At 31.5% G+C, this 22424-nt stretch overlaps 3 protein-coding genes across 4 annotated transcripts in view; 2 read left to right on the forward strand and 1 right to left on the reverse strand.

Annotated features, from left to right (window-relative positions):
* LOC146528470 (Y+L amino acid transporter 2) overlaps window positions 1-10917 on the forward strand; it is a 28356-nt gene extending 17439 nt beyond the window's left edge. The window contains exons 4-13 of the mRNA XM_085203627.1: window positions 685-787; window positions 1985-2110; window positions 4394-4487; window positions 4763-4904; window positions 5473-5603; window positions 5981-6149; window positions 7111-7204; window positions 7619-7777; window positions 8237-8292; window positions 8952-10917. Of these exons, the coding sequence (XP_085059753.1) occupies window positions 685-787; window positions 1985-2110; window positions 4394-4487; window positions 4763-4904; window positions 5473-5603; window positions 5981-6149; window positions 7111-7204; window positions 7619-7777; window positions 8237-8292; window positions 8952-8954 (1077 nt within the window). The 3' untranslated portion in view covers window positions 8955-10917. The remainder of the gene's footprint in view (window positions 1-684; window positions 788-1984; window positions 2111-4393; window positions 4488-4762; window positions 4905-5472; window positions 5604-5980; window positions 6150-7110; window positions 7205-7618; window positions 7778-8236; window positions 8293-8951) is intronic.
* A 3027-nt stretch (window positions 10918-13944) lies between these two features.
* Window positions 13945-14929, forward strand: LOC146528471 (uncharacterized). The gene is made up of 2 exons (XM_085203773.1): window positions 13945-14062; window positions 14466-14929. The coding sequence occupies exon 2, from the start codon at window positions 14476-14478 to the stop codon at window positions 14869-14871; it is 396 nt and encodes a 131-aa protein (XP_085059899.1). The 5' UTR covers window positions 13945-14062; window positions 14466-14475; the 3' UTR covers window positions 14872-14929.
* A 1215-nt stretch (window positions 14930-16144) lies between these two features.
* Pep (Protein on ecdysone puffs) lies at window positions 16145-22420 on the reverse strand. 2 transcript variants are annotated; one of them, XM_085203769.1, is made up of 11 exons: window positions 22263-22420; window positions 21533-21837; window positions 21065-21228; window positions 20361-20598; window positions 19580-19847; window positions 19086-19192; window positions 18639-18811; window positions 18212-18380; window positions 17876-17993; window positions 17127-17261; window positions 16145-16861 (listed from the first exon to the last, which is right to left on the reverse strand). In XM_085203769.1, exons 2-11 carry the CDS (start codon window positions 21827-21829, stop codon window positions 16611-16613), a joined length of 1920 nt encoding a protein of 639 aa, XP_085059895.1. In that variant the 5' UTR covers window positions 21830-21837; window positions 22263-22420; the 3' UTR covers window positions 16145-16610. The 2 variants fall into 2 exon arrangements, with proteins under 2 accessions (XP_085059895.1, XP_085059896.1); XM_085203770.1 differs by lacking the exon at window positions 21065-21228.
* Between the last annotated feature and the right edge of the window lie 4 nt (window positions 22421-22424).

Raw genomic sequence — 22424 nt, forward strand, 5'->3', positions numbered from 1 at the left:
CAATAAATAGTTAAACAAGAAAATATGGCGCCCGATGTGGGACTGTGTCAGCTTCCAATTGCACGTTAAAGGCTATATCGCAGCCCATTTGTTTAGAGTAACGTTATTATTGACGTGACGTGGGACGACATTGAATCAGTTTAAGTCTATTGATTGCTCTAGTTCCGTGGGATTGAGTTGTTTATATAAGTTCATATATTAAAAGGATGAACGGTTCAAATCCCGTTATATAGAATTTTTTTATACGTTTTCTTAAAAAAATATTTTTCTTTCCTAAGTGTAGAATAGAGTAATATTTTAAAATTCTTAAAAATACTGTGAATCTGACCAAGCAGTAAAAAGGAAAAAAATGTGGACACAGCGCTGTTCTCGGTTATAAAACGGAAGGATTCATTTTTAACTTAAACGACACATCAGACGAGAGTAAAAAATTTTTATATTGGAACTTTTTTATTGATTTCTAATAATAAATATATTTTTTAAATTTTTTTTCTGGCTCTACTTTTAATCACTAACACAAATGCAATGTTCAACTTATGCCTCTCGAACACTAGTAATTTTAAAGAAGTGCCATTCTTGTCTTTTTTTAAATAATAAAAATAGTTTTTTACGATTTAATTATTAAATTAATCCTCACTTTATAATATTTCCAACATATGTTTAAAATCACCAATTTATTTGCAGGCGATAGTGGCTTTGACATTCAGCGTATACGTGCTGAAGCCTATATTCCCTGAATGTGACCCCCCCGAGGACGCCACGCGGTTACTAGCTGCTTGCTGTATATGTAAGTTGTATATTTTCTACTATTTACTTTTCTTTAGTTTATCAATTTATATGTTTAAAAAAAGATTGTGAGTTCGATTCCAATCTGGGGGTAAAATATTTATATTCATTTTCACTCTTCCTTCTGGTAAGAAAACAAAAGCACAACGTTAAATAACATCACTCATTGAGCAATGTCTTGTCTATTGGAGCAGTGAAGGGGAATGGAATATCTTAACACTAGGTTCCTTCTACATAAAGCACGTTTTAGTCTAAATACGAGTAGGTATAAATTAATTAACCTAATATGGAGTTATCTTCCAACGCCTCTCTTAAATGGGCAAAGTGGATAATGGAATGAAAAGTTCTTTTGCGAATATGGTGTTAAATATTTTAGTCACTAATATAAATATGTACCTAAAGCCAAAAACCTACAAGCACCTCTTCAATTTTCTCAAAAGTCTATAAGATTATGACCCATTATGGTTATATCAAGATTTACTAATGTTTCTCCAATCTGGTAACAAAGGCACGGCGCTGCAATATCGCTGGAAAAGCGGAAAGTAGAGATTGGAGTACCTTATCTTACAAGCTGATATACAGAATGAACGGGTTAAGAGTAATAGAGAACTTTAGAAAGAGGCCAGACGTCTAGACTGCTATATTTGCCTGGATTATTTTATACTATCGAAGTGTTAAATCGCCTTTATATTTATATATCAAGAATATTACAAAATCCGATAGTATATTTTTTATGAAGTTGATAGAGATAAACTTATGTGATACTAATATGTAATTTCTTACTCTACGTACTCATTACTTGTTTTTGTTAATATATTGTTTTTAATATTAAAGGTTTTAGTATCCCTGTACCCTTTGTTATTTATGGTTGAAATTTTAGAGCAACAATATATATAATTTTTAAAGTTGAAGAAAGGAACTTAAAATTACCACGCACATTTGAAAACGGCGTAATTACACGATGTTGTAACATTGTACATATTTAATCACTTTTACCTTTCATTTAAAGAAAAATATAACTTTTAGTCTACGCAACAGATTTTAATGCAGTTTTCACTAATAGACATAATTATTTAAGAGAAAGAATTTAAATTTAGTTATATTAATAAAATATTTACCTAGTAAAATATTACAATAGTTAAAGCGGGCGAAACTGTGAGCGGGCACTACTAACAAATTTTTTTTTAATCTTCAACAGTACTGTTGACATTCGTCAACTGTTGGTCAGTTCGAGCAGCCACGCGAGTACAGGATTGGTTCACGTATGCGAAGCTACTTGCTCTCTTCATTATCATAGCAGCTGGGATCTACCAACTTTGCAGAGGTAAATATTGTGTTTTAGTAATTATTATATTATATAACAATTTACTAGCTCTGGTAACGAAAGCGTGAAAGCAAAGCGTGTCGTGAGTTTCAAGCGGGCGAAGCCGCAAGCGGGTCGCTAGTATCTAATATATTTTTTCATAAGTTACACTTAATAAATTTCTATTCAAATTTCGTATTTAATAAAAACGTTTCCAACAACACACGAAGAGATTCCTTATTTGTGATATATAGAACCCGATAAATAGGGAATCGATCTCTATGATCTGAGGTTAGACTTAAAAGAGTGCGGGTTCGATTTCTGTAAATTGATTGCTTAATTTAAGTTATGAACTAAAATGTTTATTTGGCAGAATGCACTAATAATAATTGTAGCTGCGGTCAAGTTACCATGGGCACTTAGACAGAGTTATGTATCTACAAAAAAAAGTTAAAGTTTACGGACAAACTTAATAACCTCCATTATCCATCTAATTTCTATATAACAACAAAAAAAGATTTCACAAGTTGAAGCACTAAGAGATTTCTCATTCGGTGTCATCTGCAGGATCACCTCTCAATGGCTCGAGATAAATCAATTTGCCAACAAATTGGTCCTTTGTGCCGACAGGAATATTGAATTGTCGAACTAAATAACGGATATGTGTAACTAACTAATAAATACTCATTCACGAAATGTTAAACCATTTAGGCTAGTTTAGTTGATTTTTTTATAGATATTACTAAACTTTGGTACCTACCTAAATTCATTTTGAGTTAATTGTTGAAAAGTTAATTTTACTAAAAGATTGACTGTTTAGAAACTAGATAAGAAATCAGTAACCAAGCGGGTGATTCACTTCTGATTGTGAGAATGTTAATATCTAATAGGTTCCTATACTTTGTTTTGCAATTACATGACATTTAGTTCCGTTACACGCATTTTCACATTATTTTTTATGTAAAATATTTTTACATATCTTTTTATATTCATATATCTAAATAGATATTATCATTTTTAAATTATCAAATTTTAAACAAAATCTTATCAAGGCTTTCAGACTGAAGTAATGTTCACAGATTATAAAATAATAAAACCAAGTATACACGTTATTAAATTCAACATAATTGAAATAAACTAAAATTCCAAGTAACTACACATATCAGACAGTTCAAAATAAGAAACGTTCAATACATTAACCAAGAGTCAGACGGACGTCTGTCAAGAAAAAATTTGGAAATTTTTATAAGAATTCTTAGTACTTCGAAAGACCGGTCGGTCCTTCGAGACAAACTTGTTTGTTTTTCCGTACATACTATTTTTGATTTATTACAATCCTTAAGTTCATTGTCTCTCGTATACTCTGAAGTGGCCAGATTTTAATTTTCAGTTTTATTTCTTTGATCGACGTTCATAAAGCATTGACAAGATAGAATTAAATAGTTTTTGTTCTTTTTTTATTTTTTAATGTCACTTAGTTATTTCAGTTAAAATAAATTATGTGTTTGAAAATTAAAGTTTTTTTTTTATATTTTAAACTGTTATCCCACTTCTGATTTAAGCAAGAGGAATACTTTTAAAAGAAAGGAAAGATAGAGTTTCGAATATCGCTATGTTGAAAATTAATTCGACGGTTACTTCAATAAAATTTCTAACAATATGGAATTTAGCTTCTGTAGCTTCTTTCTTATTTCGCTCTCTGTAATAAATTAAAAAATATATATTCGCGGGACAACTACGTAAACCGACTTTCTACCAATATTCTTCTTGATTTCGCTCTGCTACCTACAGAAAAAAGACTGTCTTACATTATAAAAAAAATATATTTTTTAAAATATTAATTAAAATATAATAAATAATTAATAATAAAAAAGTCAATATATTCAATATAACAAATATATAATAAAAAAAATAAACTAAATTTAGTCCTTCCTCTCGGAAGGCGTCGGCGGACAGACGGACAGTGCGATCTTATTAGATGATTGCCGCGATCCGGTCAGCGCCGGCTGTTATTTAATTTCATGTGAAAAAGCTATGTAATGCGAGCTACTACAATACAAGTATACCTTATACGTAGTACTGCAATAGCTTCGTTGGGGATCGACCTTAATTCGCTGAGAAACGGAAGAATTTCCTTTGATTTTGTCGAGTTTTCTTAGTTGTTGTCTTTAATGTTAGTTAATGAAAAATTATCATTAAACAAATTTGAATAATGATATATAAAAGCAAGCTCCAGTACCATCCTTGGTGATCCGTTCTTTTCCATGTTGTGGTCTACGATACAGTTGTTTTTTTCTATTTAAGGTAAGGTGGAGCACTTCTCCTTCGAAGGCACGACCAACGATGTAACATCTATAGCGCTGTCTTTCTACTCAGGTCTCTTCGCATATAACGGATGGTAAATATTATTAAAAAATATACTTTTTTTCCGCAGTTACAAAAAGAAAAACAATAAGACCGCGAGCGACGCGACGGTTGCAAGTTCAATTATCTTAATCATTTTCATTTTCCTATTATAGTAAAATAAAATTCTTACGATCGTCGTATAATGATAGTAGCCTATCATTATACGACATAAACTTATTTGGTCGGAGAGTAGGGAGTTGATTCAATGGTGACCTGCTATAGCTGGCGGATGTATGAAAATAAAATATTTCCTTTCCTCGATTTCAGGAACTATCTCAACTTCATAATAGAAGAACTAAAGGATCCAGTCAAGAATCTTCCGCGAGCTATTGCAATTTCCTGTGCATTAGTTACTATTGTGTATACGTTTACAAACGTCGCTTTCTATACCACTCTGTCGCCTACCGAGGTAAGTCTTTAGTACATTAAAATTTAATGGTGTCATAAGTGAAATGTATGGAAACTTTTGTTACTGGAAAATGCTTTTGAGAAATTTTAATTTCACAATTCTGCAAAAATATTTCAAACGCTTACCCAATAGTATTGAAAATTAAAAAAATAATTAAATTAATAATGTGCAGTTGTACTTACTTCTGTTAGTTTTATAATTTTATTTAAACTGAAATTATTCATCAGTAGAAAATAATTCATCTCTAAAATAGTATAGTATGGTCGAAGTTAAACTTTCTGAACTTTTGTGCATTGTCCACTCGGTCGAGAAGAAAAGCTGCTCAGCAGTATCTACAGCAAACTTTCTGCGTTGTATTTTTCTCTTAAAACCTTTTAAAAACTAAGTTAAGCTAAGTTGTAACAAACGTATAAGAATTTTGACGTAGTTTGATGAGAACGTATGGCTTAGTGGTCAGAGCGCTTGGACGGCTTCCAAGAGGCGTGGGTTTAAATCCTGCTACGTTCAAATTTTTATACGTTTCCTAAATAAATACTATAACCTGCCCCTAATGTCACCTGAAATGTAGGTGTTAGGCTCCGCGGCAGTGGCCGTGACGTTTGCGGAGCGCCTATTCGGGTGGTTCGCGCTCTCTATACCGCTGTTCGTGGCTGCCTCCACGTTTGGCGCTGTTAATGGGGTTTTGCTGACTTCTTCTAGGTAACCTGAAGCTTCTTTTTAATTAGCTAAATTACAATTTTATTAAAAAAGTTTACTTAATTATCTTACAAGACAATTCTTTGTGGATTGGCTCTTTTGACCATTTAGCAATTTAGAAAACTAATATCAATTTTAGGATTACAAATGCCTAAATCTCGCAGGCCGTTTAGAACTTAGTTAGATTTACATTTGGAGAGATTATATTTAAATATATTCTCTAGAAAATGATTAGAAAGTGAAGAATGGAATATTTTTCCTCCTTATCAATCCTTATTACATTTAAGAGTACTGTCCTCCCTACCCAGTGTGGCTGTAAAAGCCAATAGGGCTGACAGCATTAACCTCAAGTTCGAAAAAAAAACGGATAACATTTCCAGATTATTCTACGCGGGTGCAGCTCAAGGCCAGCTGCCGGGCATGCTGACGATGGTGTCGGCGCGGGCCACCCCGGCGCCCGCCGTGCTGGCCGTGGCGCTGCTCTCGCTGCTCTACCTCACCGTGTCCGATATCTACGCGCTCATTAACTACGTCGGATTCGCCACTTGGGTAAGTTTTGGTTAAATAGCGTATATTACAATTATACTTAATTTAATTAATTAAAACTGTGTAATGTATATATCTATATATATATATATAAAAGGAATTGTCCTCACTGACTGAGGTAAGACGCACGCACAGCCGTAACCACTGTGCGTAGAAACGTGGAATTTGGACAAATGTTTACTTTCGTAATCTGGACATCCAATTCTGGACTAAGAAAGGATTTTGAAAAATTTTAACCCTAAAGGGGGGAAATAGGGGTTGAAAGTTTGTATGGAAAAAAAATTAAATCGACACCGATTTTTATAAAATTTGAAATTCAGACTCTTAAAAGTATTTAATTGAACGCGTGTTTCATGGTTTTCTTGAATTCTCCTAATGGTGCAAATAAGGGGTTGAAAGTTTGTATGGAAACATCTTTAAAACGCCACCGATTATTATAAAATTTGAAATTAAGACTCTTAAAAATGTTTAATTGAATATGTGTTGCATGGTTTTCTATAATTCACCCCCTAAGGGTGCATGTGGGGGCAAGGGTGAATGTTTGTATGGAAAAATCTTTAAATCGCCACCGACTCTTTTAGACTCTTATTTCATTGAACACATGTGTCATGGTCTATTAGAATTTACCCCTAAATAAGCAAGCGAAGGTGCGCGCGTCCGCTAGTTGTATTATATTTAAAATTTTAAGTTCCTTATTGAAACTTCTATCTATGGCTAACGCGACGCCATTGTAACAAAACTCATATTTATATAGGCCGTCTCTATATATGAAACTTACTTTTATAAAACATTTGCATTTCCTAGATTACTTTTCTATATTTTTTATATAACATAAAAATTTATAATTTGAACATACTAAAAAGATTTGAAGATAACTAAAAACTTTTTAGATAAATATGTGTGTTATTTAACATTTTTACAATAAACTACGATACTTAACTCTGATTTGTAATGTCACTTACAGTTAAGTATAGGAGCAGCGGTGCTGTGCCTCCCGGTACTGCGCTACACAAGACCTGATTTAGAAAGACCCATTAAAGTCAACCTGTTCTTCCCGAGTGAGTTATTTTTTATATTTTAGCTTATATAGTATTTTTAGCTTTTGTATATAGAGAAATATATTACACTTTTCTATTAAAATTTCGTACCAAAATTTTAAGCCTTGTGTAAGGTACTTGAGGCCATCGCGCCGTGGCGGAGCAGCACAACGTGTGCTTGTAAATGCAACAGTTACAGATTCGATTCAATTTATGTTTTTAATTCCTCGCAATCTATCTAGTAACCTAGACAATTTGGTGAAAAGGGTGGAACGGACGGTTCTCATTGGGAATGGAGTGTTTTAACACTAGGTTGACAGGTTCCATCTGCCTACCTTGGTATGTGCAGGATAAGTCGTGAAGCGAAAGAAACATTTTACTCATTTTTCGTAACATAATAACAATACTAACACTTACGTACTACACTGCCCACAGTAATCTACATAATCTGCACGCTGCTGGTGATAGCGTTCCCGGCGGTGGCGTCCCCCGCGGAGACGGGCGTGGGCTGCCTCATGATCCTCACGGCCGTGCCCGTGTACTTGCTACTGCTGGAGCCGCGCACCAGGATCGAGGGGCTGGGATTTGTTACTGGTAAGTTGTTCGTTTACCCTGTGGAGCTGAGGGGCCTTGGGCTGAGGGCCTGGCGATGAACAGATGGTTTTAAGAAAGTAGCCGGAAGTGGAAGGTTGCACCCTACACCGAGATGGTTGGTGTTTGATAGGCTAGACGTGCGGTACGCTAAAATAAGTGTTATACTGCAAACATATACCACACTACTTAATTAGCTTAAATGTTTTATATTTTACTTAAATAAATGTTGTATATTTTTTGAGACAGGTTATGGATACGATTCCCACTCGAGGAAATGAAATATATTTGTCTCTTCGGTCTGGTGTCGAGGCAAAACGCGGCGTTAAGTTCCGCCACTTAACATGCAATACCTCCAAAATTAGACTCGAAATGGTGAACGGAGTGTCTTAACACTAGGTTCCCTCTGTGCGGGATACAGCGTGAAGCTGATTTATTTGATTTATTTTAATTTATTTATAGATGCTGCAACTCGTTTAATGCAAAAGCTAACGCTCTCTGTACGACCGAAGATGAAGGTATAATATACGTTTTATAATTTTCTTATCATAATTATATTATATCTAAAAATATATAATATATCTATAACTACACAACATAATTAAAGGCCGTCGTGGCGCAGAGGCACAAGCGGGCGACGTAAAAGCGACAGTTGTGGGTTCGATTCCCAGTCGAGAGAATGAAGTGTTTAATATTTTCATGTCCTCGTTTGGCGAGACAAACCGCGGGGTTGAATTCTGCCACTCCGCCACTCAACAATCTATCCCTCTCGAATTCGGCGGAAAGTGGGGAACGGAAGTTGTCTTAGTCGAAAGGAAGTATCTTCTGGACACAAAGCACCCACATTCCCTATTTGTACCCTGCTATGTGCGGGATATTACGCGAAGCTAAAAAAAATATATCGAGGCTATAGTGTCGCAGCGGAACAGAATCCTACTGTGAACGCTAATGTGTGAACTCGATCCCCACTCAGCGTAATAAATTATTTTCATTTCCACGCCCTGGCCAGACAAAGCGCGGCGATCGGTTACGCAACTTATCTAATAAAATTTCAAAACGGATGGAGACGGAAACGGACGGTGCGTGATGAATGTAGTAACACTAGGTTCCCTCTACCTATGCTGCTGTATGCGCGTACATTGTGAAGCTTAAAAATATTTTTTATTTATTTTTCCAGTAAGGAAAATTAAAGGACCACCGGAGTATGCCGTGACATATCCGAAGAAATTCAGTATTTAGTTTAGAATTATTATAATAATATATACATAAAAAACACATTCTATTATTTATGTATTATATATACATATATATGAATGTTAAATTAAAAATATACGTGCTTGCTTTTATGAAGTAGTTAAAGTAGATATTATTGATTTAATTTTGCGAAAATGAAAAATGTATAAATGTCATTTCATTATGGATTTTAAAATCTACGAAAAATGGGGCATATAACATAACATTAAATTCTCTATGCTCTCTGTTCTGAAAAAAATTAAGACTTAAAATAAAATGCCATCTATGCAATTTTTCATATATGGTATCAAATATCTATCTATAGTTGATGACCAAAATTTAAAAAATGTTCATTAGTAATTGTGTCAGCAACAATATACATGAAAACATTCGATGTGTTCTATAAAATTAGTTGTTCGTATATTATAATTGTCGTTGTGCTTTATATTTGTTGTAATTTATTCTAGCCATTTTATTTGTGGACTTTACACAAGTATATGATGTAGGTACCTATGTACGCTTAAAAGCTAATCAAATAAAACTAAAATTGAGTTTAAAAAATATTTGATATACCATTTTAATACGTATGTTTATCATATATATGTGTAAACATTATATATTTTTAACATAAAAATATTAATATGAAAATGTGTTTCTTATTTTTTTCTACTTAAATTATTTCTTTAAACATCGTTTCAAAGTATTAATAAAAGCACAACGACGATATTATCTTTATATATGTATTATCTATATAATTAAAAATATAAGGGTTCATATAAATGTTTACAAAATTCAAATGTTGAAAATATATTATAGATAATAATATATATAATAACGCTGCTTCCATTTTAATTATTTTAAATAATATTATTAAATTTTTAAATAGTATGGTCAAAATAATCGATTTAAAATATTAATTTATAACCTGTTCAATTATGAACAATAATTTACAACATTAATTTTATTACAAAATTAGTTTATTTTAAAATAAAAAAAAACATGCTTTATTTTTTTATATTATAATACAGCTCCTAGAAAAGACAATATTTTTGTGGACTTAGCAGTAGCTTTTATATATAGATTATATATAAATACATATTCATAATGAAGTAGAAGTTTGAATGTTGATCATTAAAAAACGTAATAATCATATTTAGCACAAATTATCATTTTAAGGATCTGCTGTACATTTAAAGTTCTGTAAAAAAAAATATAATGTCTAAATTTTGAAAACGCGTCGATCCTTTTAAAAGTTTTTTTACAGAATTTTAATATATTCTTTATCCTAAGTATGCATAACACTTTAAATAATATTAACGTATTCCCAATACACTAGTCTAGTTAATTCCAATAATCTAAAATAATTATAATTTTATTGTTTTAAACGGCTGTGACATTTCATAACAAAAACTATATTGTTATTTATTTCTTAAGAATCATGAAATTCTGGTAATTAACATTCCCATTTAAACTGCCAATACCATAATTTTAGATTTAACTATTTGCTTTATTATTTGTGCTTTGGGTATTCTCTATTTTTATTTAATTAAATGTTTGTGTATCAATTTATTGCCGATTAATGTTTACTATATTTAGTCTATTATTTTATTGCGATATCAATTATTAATCGGATTTAAATGAGGTTATTTTATGAAATAATAAGATAATATATGAATTTTAATTTTAAAAATACAATTTAAGCGTATTAGTGACAGTTGTAAATATTTTGTACGTCATTTTGAGTAAGTTTTAGTGAGATAATGCATTTATTTGCTCATGCTTTAGTGACGTCAGTGTCATTGTGTAACTTGTATTTGTATAGGGATGTGTATTTTGTGTCGTTGTTTCTGTTACGCGCTACGCGTTGTCTTACAGACGCAAAGTGACAATAATATAATTAAATATAATATTGTATGCGTTTTATTTAATTTCCCTAATCTACTTTTCAATTTTATTTACCGCTTACTTAAAGCCTTTCTTTCTGACCGTAAACGCGATAATTTTGTATTTGATTTCCTTTCAGGGGATCCAATTCTCATAAAGAGAATGTAGATAACGTTTGCAAAACTCATCTGGTTTTATAACGTCCTAAATGGAAATAGTACTATTACTAAGATATTTCCAATTTTGAAATTTAATAAAAATAATTAAAAAATATATTTTTATAAATATTATATAGTAGACACACCAATTGTAATTTACTTTAATATGCTGCATTAAGTTCTGCCACTGAACATGCAATGCCTCAAGAATTAGACGGAAAATGGAGAGCGCAGTATCGATGAATATGACAAACGAAAGCGAACATGTACTAAATTACAATTAATTTTGGTGCTAAATTTGAAAATAATATTGAATATTAGCATTGGCGGAAAAATTATATTCGTACATATGTATAATGTATTATTTTTCATTTACGGTTTTATATTTCATTTGCTGAATATAATCTGTTACGCGTTGTTAATCTGTGTTATATTTTGTTGACATTATGAAAATAATTCATACTTATATTTTATGTCAATTACATGTGTTGATTTGATAAAACTTTTATGTAGTAATAACAGATAAAATGGTGAAATTTGGGAAAAATAAGCTTAAAGCACTTAACAAATTGACAAAAAAACAAAATGCTTTACCGGTAAATGTTAGTAATAAAGTTTTAAAGAAGAAAATAAACGCTGAGAAGAAAGTTACATTTCAAAAGGAAGTACTACTGAAGGAGACGGCAAAAAGTGAAACACTTGTTAAAAAAGTATCAAAAACTGATATTGCGTTAAAGAATCTATTTAAAAAGCCGAAGACTGAAGCTAAATCAATAGAGAATGAAGATAGAAAACCTAAACAAAAAGGTGTTGAAAAACAGAAGAAAAGACAAAAAACTCAAATTAGTGATACTAAATTGTTACTTAACTTGATGAAGAAGAAAAGTTAACTTGTATAAAAACATTTTAGGTTATTTTTATATAAATGTTAAGCATAATAAATACATATAAGTGTGTAACTAACAATACTAAAATTATGATTTTTTTATTCTGTCTTCATGTCATATTTTTTTAAGAAATAAATGTTTAATAAGACGTTTACAGAAGTACTCAAAGATAGGAAATAAGTACTTATGTAGTAAAACATATTGTACTTTTTAATTTGAAAAATACATAAAATAGCTTATATGATTTTTTTATCTCTTACCTTTATTCTTGAAAATTGGTTGTTTTCTATTTATATTTATAATGATTATGCATTATTAGTGTTTTGTTAAAACAAAATTTGGTTAGAACATTTTAAAAAACAGTCAGTTGAGTTCAATAAAGTGTACATCTATAGTATAATTATCTAATTTCTAAAAACTTCCCAGTGTCAAATTTACTACAGAATCATTACATTCTTTAGGTTCACACTTTTGCCTGTTTATATTATGATAGGCACAAAGAACTTAGAAAATTCAGTGTTTTTTAGATAGCAATTATTTTAATTAATTAGCAGGCCACAAAATTCTGTTCTCAAAATAGAACATCTCATTGATATCTTTATAAGTGAGGACAGGAAAATGTAGTTAAAAATAGATAATATTTAGAGGTTATTTGAAATCAAATTATTTTTAAATTGATTTTACGTAAATTATATAAAAGTAATAAAATAAAACCACAAGCATTCTATTTTTATATTTATTGAGATTAAGAATATAGAAGTTGTAAGGTAATTGTACTAAATACAAGGAAACACTACTCTAATACATAAGAAAAACTAACTTATCACTAAAATGGTTCTAAAGAGTGTCCAATAGTTCGAGTAAAATTATCATCCATATTATTTAGACCTTGTATTATAGTACAAATTAAAATGAAATAAATCCAAAACTTGCAATTTCATGTATGAAAAAATGTTTTCTTTTTCTAAAACTTAAACAAGTACATAATTAACTTACAAGTACATTTTAATATGATTTTTAATGAAATAATATTTTTTTGTTTAACTGTTCTACATTTATTGTTTCTCCACCACCAAAATCTGTAAGAAATCACTAGATAATGTTACAATACCAATAGGTTATAAAAAGATGGCATGATGAACAGTCACTTTTATTTTACAGATATGACAACTGAAGAAAATAAATTAAAGTGTAATTACACCATTGTTACACAGAATGGGCAGTATCATTAATATAATAGAAGTAAAAACTATTCTATTTCAAATAGTATTTATTTCTGGACTTGATTGAACTAAACTTTAAATTTCTGATTTGGAAAACAAGCTAATAAGATTTTACTAAATTTTAATAATTTTTTTGTTAGGTCATTTTAATACTAATAGTTCAATGAATATGTTTGTAATATTGACAAAAAGAAACGAATATCCTAATAACAAAGTTATTATGAAAACCTAAATATACTTAAATGAAATTTTTAATAACATATGTATTGCACATATTTTCTTAATTTATTTATATGAATACAAGTCAGCTTCATCAGTCCATTCAATCAACTGTATCACACAGCAGGGTACACACTGTACACACAGCAGGGTAGGCAGAGGGAACCTTGTGTTAATACACTAATCCCCACTTTCTGGGGAGGCATTGCATGTTGAGAAGTGGGATTCAACACTGCGCTTTGCTTCAACAACAGAGCGAAGAAATGAAAATTTAAATAAATATTTCCTGTCCTCGAGTGGGGATTAAACCCCCAACCAGTCTATTTTGCAGCACACTTTGTGCCCCTGCACCATGACTGCCCATATATGAATACAAAAATAAAAATATGACAAAGCTTGAGTGGTGGAACAATATTTATTAACCCTTAATCAAATATTGGGAAATTATTTCCCACATGCCACTACTGTAATTTTTTTGTTTTATTTCGTCTTTGGCAACTCTAATCAGTACCAACCTTAGGGAAAAATAATCGTACAGAATTTTTTAATTTTATTTATTTGCAACATTTTGTCTTAAGGCGCAAACTGTCATTGTATGTCAATGTCAAAAACACAGTTTGAAATATTTTGTGAAAAAAACCGGTTCAAACGGAAGATTTAAAAGTTTTTGAAGAAAAAAATCTGGTAAGTGCATAAACACAATAATATTGTAAACTAGACTTGTTTTCTGAATGTTTCTTACGGTTTTTGGGCTCGCAGCATTGATATTTGTTGTATTTTCTTAGGTTTTATTATGTGGGAAATTATTTCCCATTGTTTGTTCCTGCATTTGAAAAATACCAATTTCTATATATACAATAAATAATTTGTCTGTTGCACTATATAAGTACCTAAACAGGTATTGTTACTTATAATTTTATCTAACTTACACAAAATTGTCAGCGAGTAACTCATATATGGAGCTTTGTCGAGAGTTATGACTGCGTTTGTGTGATTTCTCACTTGATTTTTATAACTATTATATTTTAGAACTATTTGTACTGCTCAGACTACCAAGTTAGTTTAGACTTCCTTTTATTTGTTTTAGCTATTTAAATATGGACGCTAAAAAGTTACAAAAAGTTCTACCAAAGAAAAAATTGGAGGAGGTGGTGCAAAATTTAGACAACTTGTCTGATTTATCAGCCTCAGATTCTGAAGATGACTCATGCTATGTCAATAGCATTCATTCTCCATCCGATACTTACCTCAATCAGCTTGACGATAACCTAATTGAACAACGTCTTGAATATATCTTCGGCTTCGAATCGAATGAAGATAAACAAGAAACGCCTACTATACAAGCCCAACAGATTTCAACAGATGCCTTACTGACAGCCTTAGGAGAAACATCTCATATCACAAACTCACCAACAACAGACTGTGTTCCGCTTGGAGTAGCTTTGTGTGCTAAAAATTGCTTCAAAACCTTTCACACTGTTCCACCTCAATAATATTATTTTTCTTAGTAATTAAGTTTCAGTTTATATTAAAACTATATATCATTCCTAACGTTGTTGTTTCATTTTATAACTTTATTCACTCATATTACAGTATTTTTTCAATTTTATTATATAAGACAAAAAAGAAACAAGTAAAGTAGGAGCAACTTACATGTATAGAACTTGTAGTAAAAATATATCAAAAGTTGAGAGCTATTCCGGATAATGGGAAATAATTTCCCACTTGATTATATTTTGCTTTGAAATACCGGATACTGGGAAATAATTTCCCACTGCAAAACCCCCATTTCCCCCCTTTTTATAAAAAAAAGGAGTTGTTTTTCGAAATCTACGGCACCCACTTACCTAAAAGCCGTGACCAGATTTCAAATTACTCGAAAAATAAAGTTTGTTTGATTAAGGGTTAATATATAAATATTTATAAGCTAAATACGTTCCTATAAGCTAAATTCTAACATTAATATTTTATTTATATATATTAAAATTACATATCAAAATTCTATCATAACAGGATTTTAACCTTTATTATGGACCTTTTCTTCAGGTTCACTCTGTATCCCGCATATTGCAGGATAGTCTTAACACTATGTTCACTCTGGCTACCCTGCAATATATATATGTAAATATATAGTATTACAATTTTTTTTACACAGATAACAGCAAAATTTTTATATGTAATTTTAATATCCATCTATATTATTAATATTACCAATGTAAGTCTAACCATCTTTATACTAACTGTCAAATGAATCCATTCAAAAATACGAATAACATACATTATAAACTACATATAGTAGAATACCAAAGTTAGACATTGTATCAAGATTAACATTAAGACATATAGATTACTAAATAATGTTTATTTACTTGTTTGCAGCATGGTAGTTCATTTTTAAAAAATATATTGAAAAGTGCCAATTATCCGAACAACAATCAACTACTTTGAGAATAATGTTATTAGCTCATACAATACATATCTAAAAAGTACTACTCACCCAACATCTGTCCTTCAGTTAGTTTGGATAATTGCACACAGAATGTGTAAAAAATATAATAATAAAATTTAATTTAAACTGAATAATTTGAAACTGAATGGCAAATAAAATAATTTTAAAATCAATTTGTTAAAATAATTAAAAAAATGTAAAAGGTGAGAACATCACTCAGACAAAGTAGTCTATACTTAATATTATAAAACTGAAGGGTTTCGTTTGTAGGAACACGCTAATCTCAAAAACTACTGAACTGAAAATCAATCATCTTGTGTATTGGATAGTCCATTTATTGAGGAAGGCTATAAGGCTGAACAAAACTCTTAGTAATTTCTATTTGCCCATGTGGACAAAGCCACTGCTAAAAGTTAGTCTATGCTATTATAACTAATTTAGAATATATCTAAGGGAAGAATTTTGAATATTTTGTGCATACTTTGACTATCTAAGTCTAAATTCATTATTATTAACTGTTCTTAAATAATACCAAAAACAATTCTCTCATATTGACAGAACAAACAGAAATGAAAAATATTTAAAAAAAAACGATTAGCACTTTAGTTTAAATTACCCACAAAAAAAAATTGCAAGTTTTTTTATAGAAAATGCTTGGCTATGACAAGAATAATTCTAAATCATAAAATAAAAATAAAGTCAATAAAGCATACATACTTGTATCAATAATAATAAAAATCAATAATTTTAAATGTAAATAATCATATTAAATGTAACTTTCATTTAATACCGACGCCTGCCTCTACCCCGGCCGCGCGGTGAACTCTGGTGAGGGATTGGCTTCTCTTTTTCATCTTGTTTGATTTCTTTCTTTACTTCTGGTTCTGTTTCTTTCTTTTCTTGTGGTTTAGATTCATTAACATCTTCTACTTCTTGCTCTATTTTCTCTTTTTTCACCTCTGGTTCTTCTTCTTGAACTGGTTCTAGTTCTGGTTTTTTTTCGGTTTCAGGTTCCTTCTCTGGTGCCTCATTATCTGTGTTAGATGTAATGATTCCCTATTATAATAGGAAGTAACTACTTACTTTATTGTATGTAAATAATAAAGCTCTTAATTCCAACTTACAGTATGAATGTTGTTAGCAAAAAAATGGGTAAGTGACCTGTATTATTTTAAAAGCTACTTGTTAATAGGGATTTTTTAATTGTTTTGTAATTTTTTGGTTCAACCCTTTTTTGAAGGCCTCTCCATAAGATATATATATAATAGACAAAAAATCTAAATAAAGTATTCAACTGACTCTCAGCATCATTCCTTGACACATCATTAAGTATCTCATCAACAGACTGCTCCCAGTCCTCGAGTTCATCTGCAGCATGAAGAGCGTCTTCCTCATAAGTTAAGTTCAGGTCTTCTTCGGCATCTGCTTGTTCATCTGTTTGGTACAAAATACAAACCGATAAAAAAAACCCGCCCAATAAATTAAATTAATTCAAATAGTTTAACAAGTAGATAATAATTTCATCGTTTTGGTAGAGAAAAGACAAAAAATATATAAAAAAACTAAATAACATTGACATAATTTTCTTATGAACCAATTGGAATAAAACAAATACTACATGTTTAGGTAAGTTTGCCAATATACTACAGTGACAACTGCATTTAAATAAATTAAGCAGTTGCTAAGATTAACGTGAATAAACGCACAGGCAGATAGACAAAAATAAAAAAATCTGTGTTTTGGATTTTATTACATTACCCAATAACAGTTTTTTAGCACAAATCTCCCATGCACAGACAGTGAAAAGTTTGTTTTATTATATGTATAGATATAAAGAAGGGAGAATAAATTATTTTCATTTCCTCGCTTTAACAATACCAAACCACCGCTAAATTCTGGAATATTTCGAAACTTGTCGCAGTATGTAGGCAACAGAGTGTCTTAACATAGACTTCCTTCTGTGGGGAAGACAGGAGGAATAGGTAAGGTATATAAACTAAAAAAATCAAATGCTTCAAATGCAAATCTCAAAAATCCAATTTATTCACCTTTAGATGTCTCCTCATGTCCATTCTGATCCCCTTCCTCATCATCTGGAGAGGTCTTGCGTCTCTTCCAATTGCCCGATTCCTCAGTGTGAGATCTCTTCCGGGATTCTGGTACCTGCTAATATTTATTATAAATATAAGTTATATATCATCTATATTATATTTTAAACAGTATTATAGATAAAAATAATAATTAGTATAATATATACTGATAACTATATTTTAATAGCTTTATATTGTATCCAACATCTAGCGGGGTAGGCAGAGGGCTATGCCTAGAATCAATAAAGATTTAAAAAATCAATGAATATCCACAAAAACATTTTTTAAAGTTACCTGTCCTTGTCCACTTTTAGTAGAAAGCACTCGCAGGAACAACTGGTGGTGTCTCCATGTACGGAGATGAACCTCGGCTGTCTCCTCACTGTCCAAGAGCTTACGGCACAGTGTACATTGTACGCAACTGAATGGTGATAAGAAGGATTTTCCTACCCCACGATCAGTGCTAGAAGTAAAAGAGATTAATTAATAATTAATACTATTTAGAAAATATAAAAATTTGAAATTAGGGGGATTTGCCCGCGAAGTTTTATCAGGGGGAGACTTGGTCAGCACCTTTGAATTATTAACTACTTGATTTGTATTGAAAGAATATTTTTGTATAATACATTAATTGTGCCAACATATTATACTTGTCAGAATTACTTTGAACACTTAGTATGTGTTTACCCAGCCAGTGTCTCTTATTTTTATATACACCTACCTGTACATAGGTATCATGTCAGGAGTCATATTGCTTATATCATCTCCCTCTTTATAGTCTACGATAGTATTCTCATTGTCTGTTGTTTTTTGTCTTTCTGTCTTTTCCCCTCCTTCTTGTTTTATTTCTACATCTTCTTGATCTTTCTTGGGTTCTTCATCACCATCTTCATTCTGATAACAAGAACAATAGAATTTTATTTATATACTCAATGTATATTACTTAGTATATTCTTAACTGTCAAAGATCAATTGAACATATATTATCAAATGTAAAATCCTCAAAATGAGGTAGGGCATAGCAAATGGTGGGTTTTGGCACTACATTCTCTTTGCCACCTCTTAGAGAAAGAAAAAACAAATAAATTACAGCGAAATCAAAAAAAATAATTCCCTCATAGGACTCGAACACACTACCTGGTCATTCACAGATGCACAAAACATTTACCTGTTTCTCATCTTTATTATCCTTGTCCATTCTTTCCGAGCGCCGCCATCTTTGACGATCATCTCGCAAATACATTTGCTCCATATTGAGAGTTGATATTACCATCACTGTTAATAAATATATCAACTATTACATTTTTTTAAATTATAAAGTAATATATTTAATAATTTATTTTACAGTTATTTACTAAGAAATTGGTTAATTTATTTACAAATCTATAAAAAAATTAACACAGCAGAGAAGTCAAACCTAATGCTACATAAAATTAATCAAAATACAAGTTTCGACTTTTTTTAGTTTATTTGCAAATTATAAGCATTCAAGATAGCTACATCAATATCGACATACTGCTGTAGGTGCACAGAATTGATTTAAGAATTACTTCTTACTTTATATTATTTTGCTTTTGAGTGCAATGTGTAAAAGTTCAGAAAACCCAAGGCGGTCACCCAGGCTTTAAGTTTCAATGACTACTCAATTAAACTATTACAAACCTTCAGGCTTTGGCTTAGAAACCACCTCCTGTTTATCCTGCATATTCTTCAAATGTTCTGCTGTCAATCTATGTTCATCTAATTCAATCCTAGTCGGCATTTCCTTATGGCAGGATGTACAAGTAGGATGTAAATACTTCTTGAGCTTCCTATGTCCCACTGTGGTGCGATGTATAGCTCCATCTGCCGCATACATATCACACATGGCGCAGTAGAAATCACGGGGTGGTTGTTGGCCTGTTTTACGAGTGCGCTTCATTTCCCTGATCTGGAAGGAATGATATTAATAGACATTAATTTTATTAATCATTTAATTTTTTTTCACTGAGCATAGGAAATTACTTAGAATCAATAGTTTTCCATTCAAATGTTTTAGCTAATTGAGACACATTCTTATGTAGCTCATTAGAATGTGTGTCTCAATTAGCTAGAATGTTTGATATTCATCAAATTTATTAGTGTTTAGTTTATGAAAGTATATATAACGACTTTGGAAGTGTTTACCTTTATAACAATCAGTGTCATTTTTAAAAACCTATCATGTTAACTAACACCCTGCATGTTTAGAGTATTTTATTTATTTCAGTTTCATATATGAAATCTCCCATTATTATTTTTTATGTAAAGATTTTTAAGGAGTCACAGAATACATTTACCAAGTTTCAAGAGTGCAATCCTAAAGTGAATAGTCATTCTTATATACAGACACACAGATAGACATGACATGACAAACTATAACTGTTCTGTTTTTAGACATAAAATATACAAAAAATACACATACCTTAAACTCCTGCCGCATAGTATCAGCAGTCAATGCGTAACTTTCCGCTGTCTTCTGCATCATGATGGCATGGGCTCGACCACTCAGGTGGTTCTCAAATGACCTGCCATCCCACATGCTCTTGTTGCATATGTGACACTTCAGGAGTTGAGGGTTCACATCATCATATCTGGTCTTCGGAGCCTCACGCTTGTCATCTTCGGACTTTTCTGGCTTGTCATCCTGGTTTTTGTCCTCGCTAGATAATACTCTTAGATTAGAATCAATTAAAGGGATTTTTGTCAAATTATTTAAAATATAATATTGAAATTGCCGAAATTATATTAAAATTTGAGACCTGAGAAAAGATGATTAAATCACATTTGTGGATACTTAGATGACTTACGACGAAGTGTCATAATCGTCGATTTCTCGATCGAGCATATAAGAATTTAATTATATAATAAATAGGAATACAAAATTTGTGTTTAATAAATGTACATATGTTGAACATTAAAAAAACAATTTGAAAAGAAATCAAACATAAACAGACTGCCGTGTCTGAATGAAGACGAATGTGACAATCTTCCATGCACTGAATTCGTAAGCCCTGGGAGAGGGTACGAAACTATTATGCCAATGTGGCTAAAATGGGCGGTGAACGTAGAACGTAACTTAACTTCGGATAAGTCGGTGCAGCACCGGAAGGAAACTGGGTTCCTTACCTCTCCTTGACAGGCTTAGCCTTGGAATCGGCATCCTTTTTCGGGGGAGTCTTGTTTTGTTGCCTTTGCCCATCATTGGGCCTGAAAGGCTTACGGTTGTTGTTGATACGCTCACCAGCCCGATTGTAATTTCCCGTACGCCGGAAATTACCCTGATTGCCCATCTAAAGGGAATTTATACAATATAATATGTTAGTACGAAACAGCCAGCCACTATAGGCCACTATGGGACTATTGAAGAGTTGGTACTTAGAGTGGCAGTCAAACATTTGCTGATCTGTAAACTTGCACATTAAATCATATTTTAGGATATATTATCTAAGATAGCATATAGAAATAATAAACAATTTATTACTTTACTAAAATACAAATATTTTACTTGTTAATACATTTAAGTCATTAAGCAATTGTATTAATAACTTGATTCCCTTTAACAATCAACATGTTTACTCCATTATATCCACTTACCCTATTAGGCCCATAACCTCGGTCATACCGATTCATGTTAGGGCCGAAGTCGCGTCTCATTGGCATATCCAAGAGTGATGGTACCGGGTTCTGACGAGGCTGCAGAAGGTTGATGATATTGCTAGCGAGGGCCAGGGTAGCTTCAGTAGGTCCGCCACCGAGGGGAAGTAAGTTTGGGAGGTCACCCCCTGGACCTCCGCCCTGCCAGGGAGAAACATTCCCGCGGAAATTCTTCCCACGGTCATTGCGACCGAAATCCATACGCCTTCCATTTCCTTGGGGACGTCGGTTTGCCATTTTTTTTCCTATCACAACAATTATGTGTTAGTAAAATGGATTAGGCAAATAAATACCATGTAGGCCGGTTAAGTGAACTGTGTTACGTATGTCCTACTTATATTATATACAGAAAAGTCATTAAATAATTAATTACTGAAAAGTTAATATAACCAGTTAAATAGAAGCCAATTTACTAATGTATAACGGTATACTATAGTAACTAGCGTTGAACAAAGGCTATTACGCGTAGTCATGGGAATTAGGAAATTCTGTTAATTAAGAAATTGTTTATAGCATGTAAATTATAGAAAGGTGTAATAATAATATACGTTTTTGGTGAAAATTTAAAAATTGAAAATATTCTACATATAAAGATTGGACAAAATTTAGAATACATACGTATGTAGTAAGTAATCCGGTCGAACGTATAAAATAAATGATTGTAACTTACCAGAAAAAGCACTTCAACGATATAATAATGAGTTTACAAATGTAATTTGCAGAGATATTGAATTATATAAAAAAATCGATAACTCGTCAATAGACACACATTCACATTTCACCAGCCAAAACGCCGATGAAAAATGGCCGTCTTTCAGCGCCGAGTTTAATG

Source organism: Heliconius melpomene, chromosome 19 (assembly GCF_056956725.1).
Source record: "Heliconius melpomene rosina isolate 202511_hmr_F chromosome 19, ASM5695672v1, whole genome shotgun sequence".
In the NCBI taxonomy this organism is placed as follows: Eukaryota; Metazoa; Arthropoda; class Insecta; order Lepidoptera; family Nymphalidae; genus Heliconius; species Heliconius melpomene.

Coding starts and splice junctions, on each gene's coding strand:
- LOC146528471 (XM_085203773.1), top strand. CDS start 14,476: ATGGACGCTAAAAAGTTACAAAAAGTTCTACCAAAGAAAAAATTGGAG.
- Pep (XM_085203769.1), bottom strand. CDS start 21,829: ATGGCAAACCGACGTCCCCAAGGAAATGGAAGGCGTATGGATTTCGGT. Junction 18,381..18,638: donor GACATGATACCTATGTACAG/GTAGGTGTATAT, acceptor TTTTACTTCTAG/CACTGATCGTGGGGTAGGAA. Junction 17,994..18,211: donor CTAAAAGTGGACAAGGACAG/GTAACTTTAAAA, acceptor AATAAATATTAG/CAGGTACCAGAATCCCGGAA.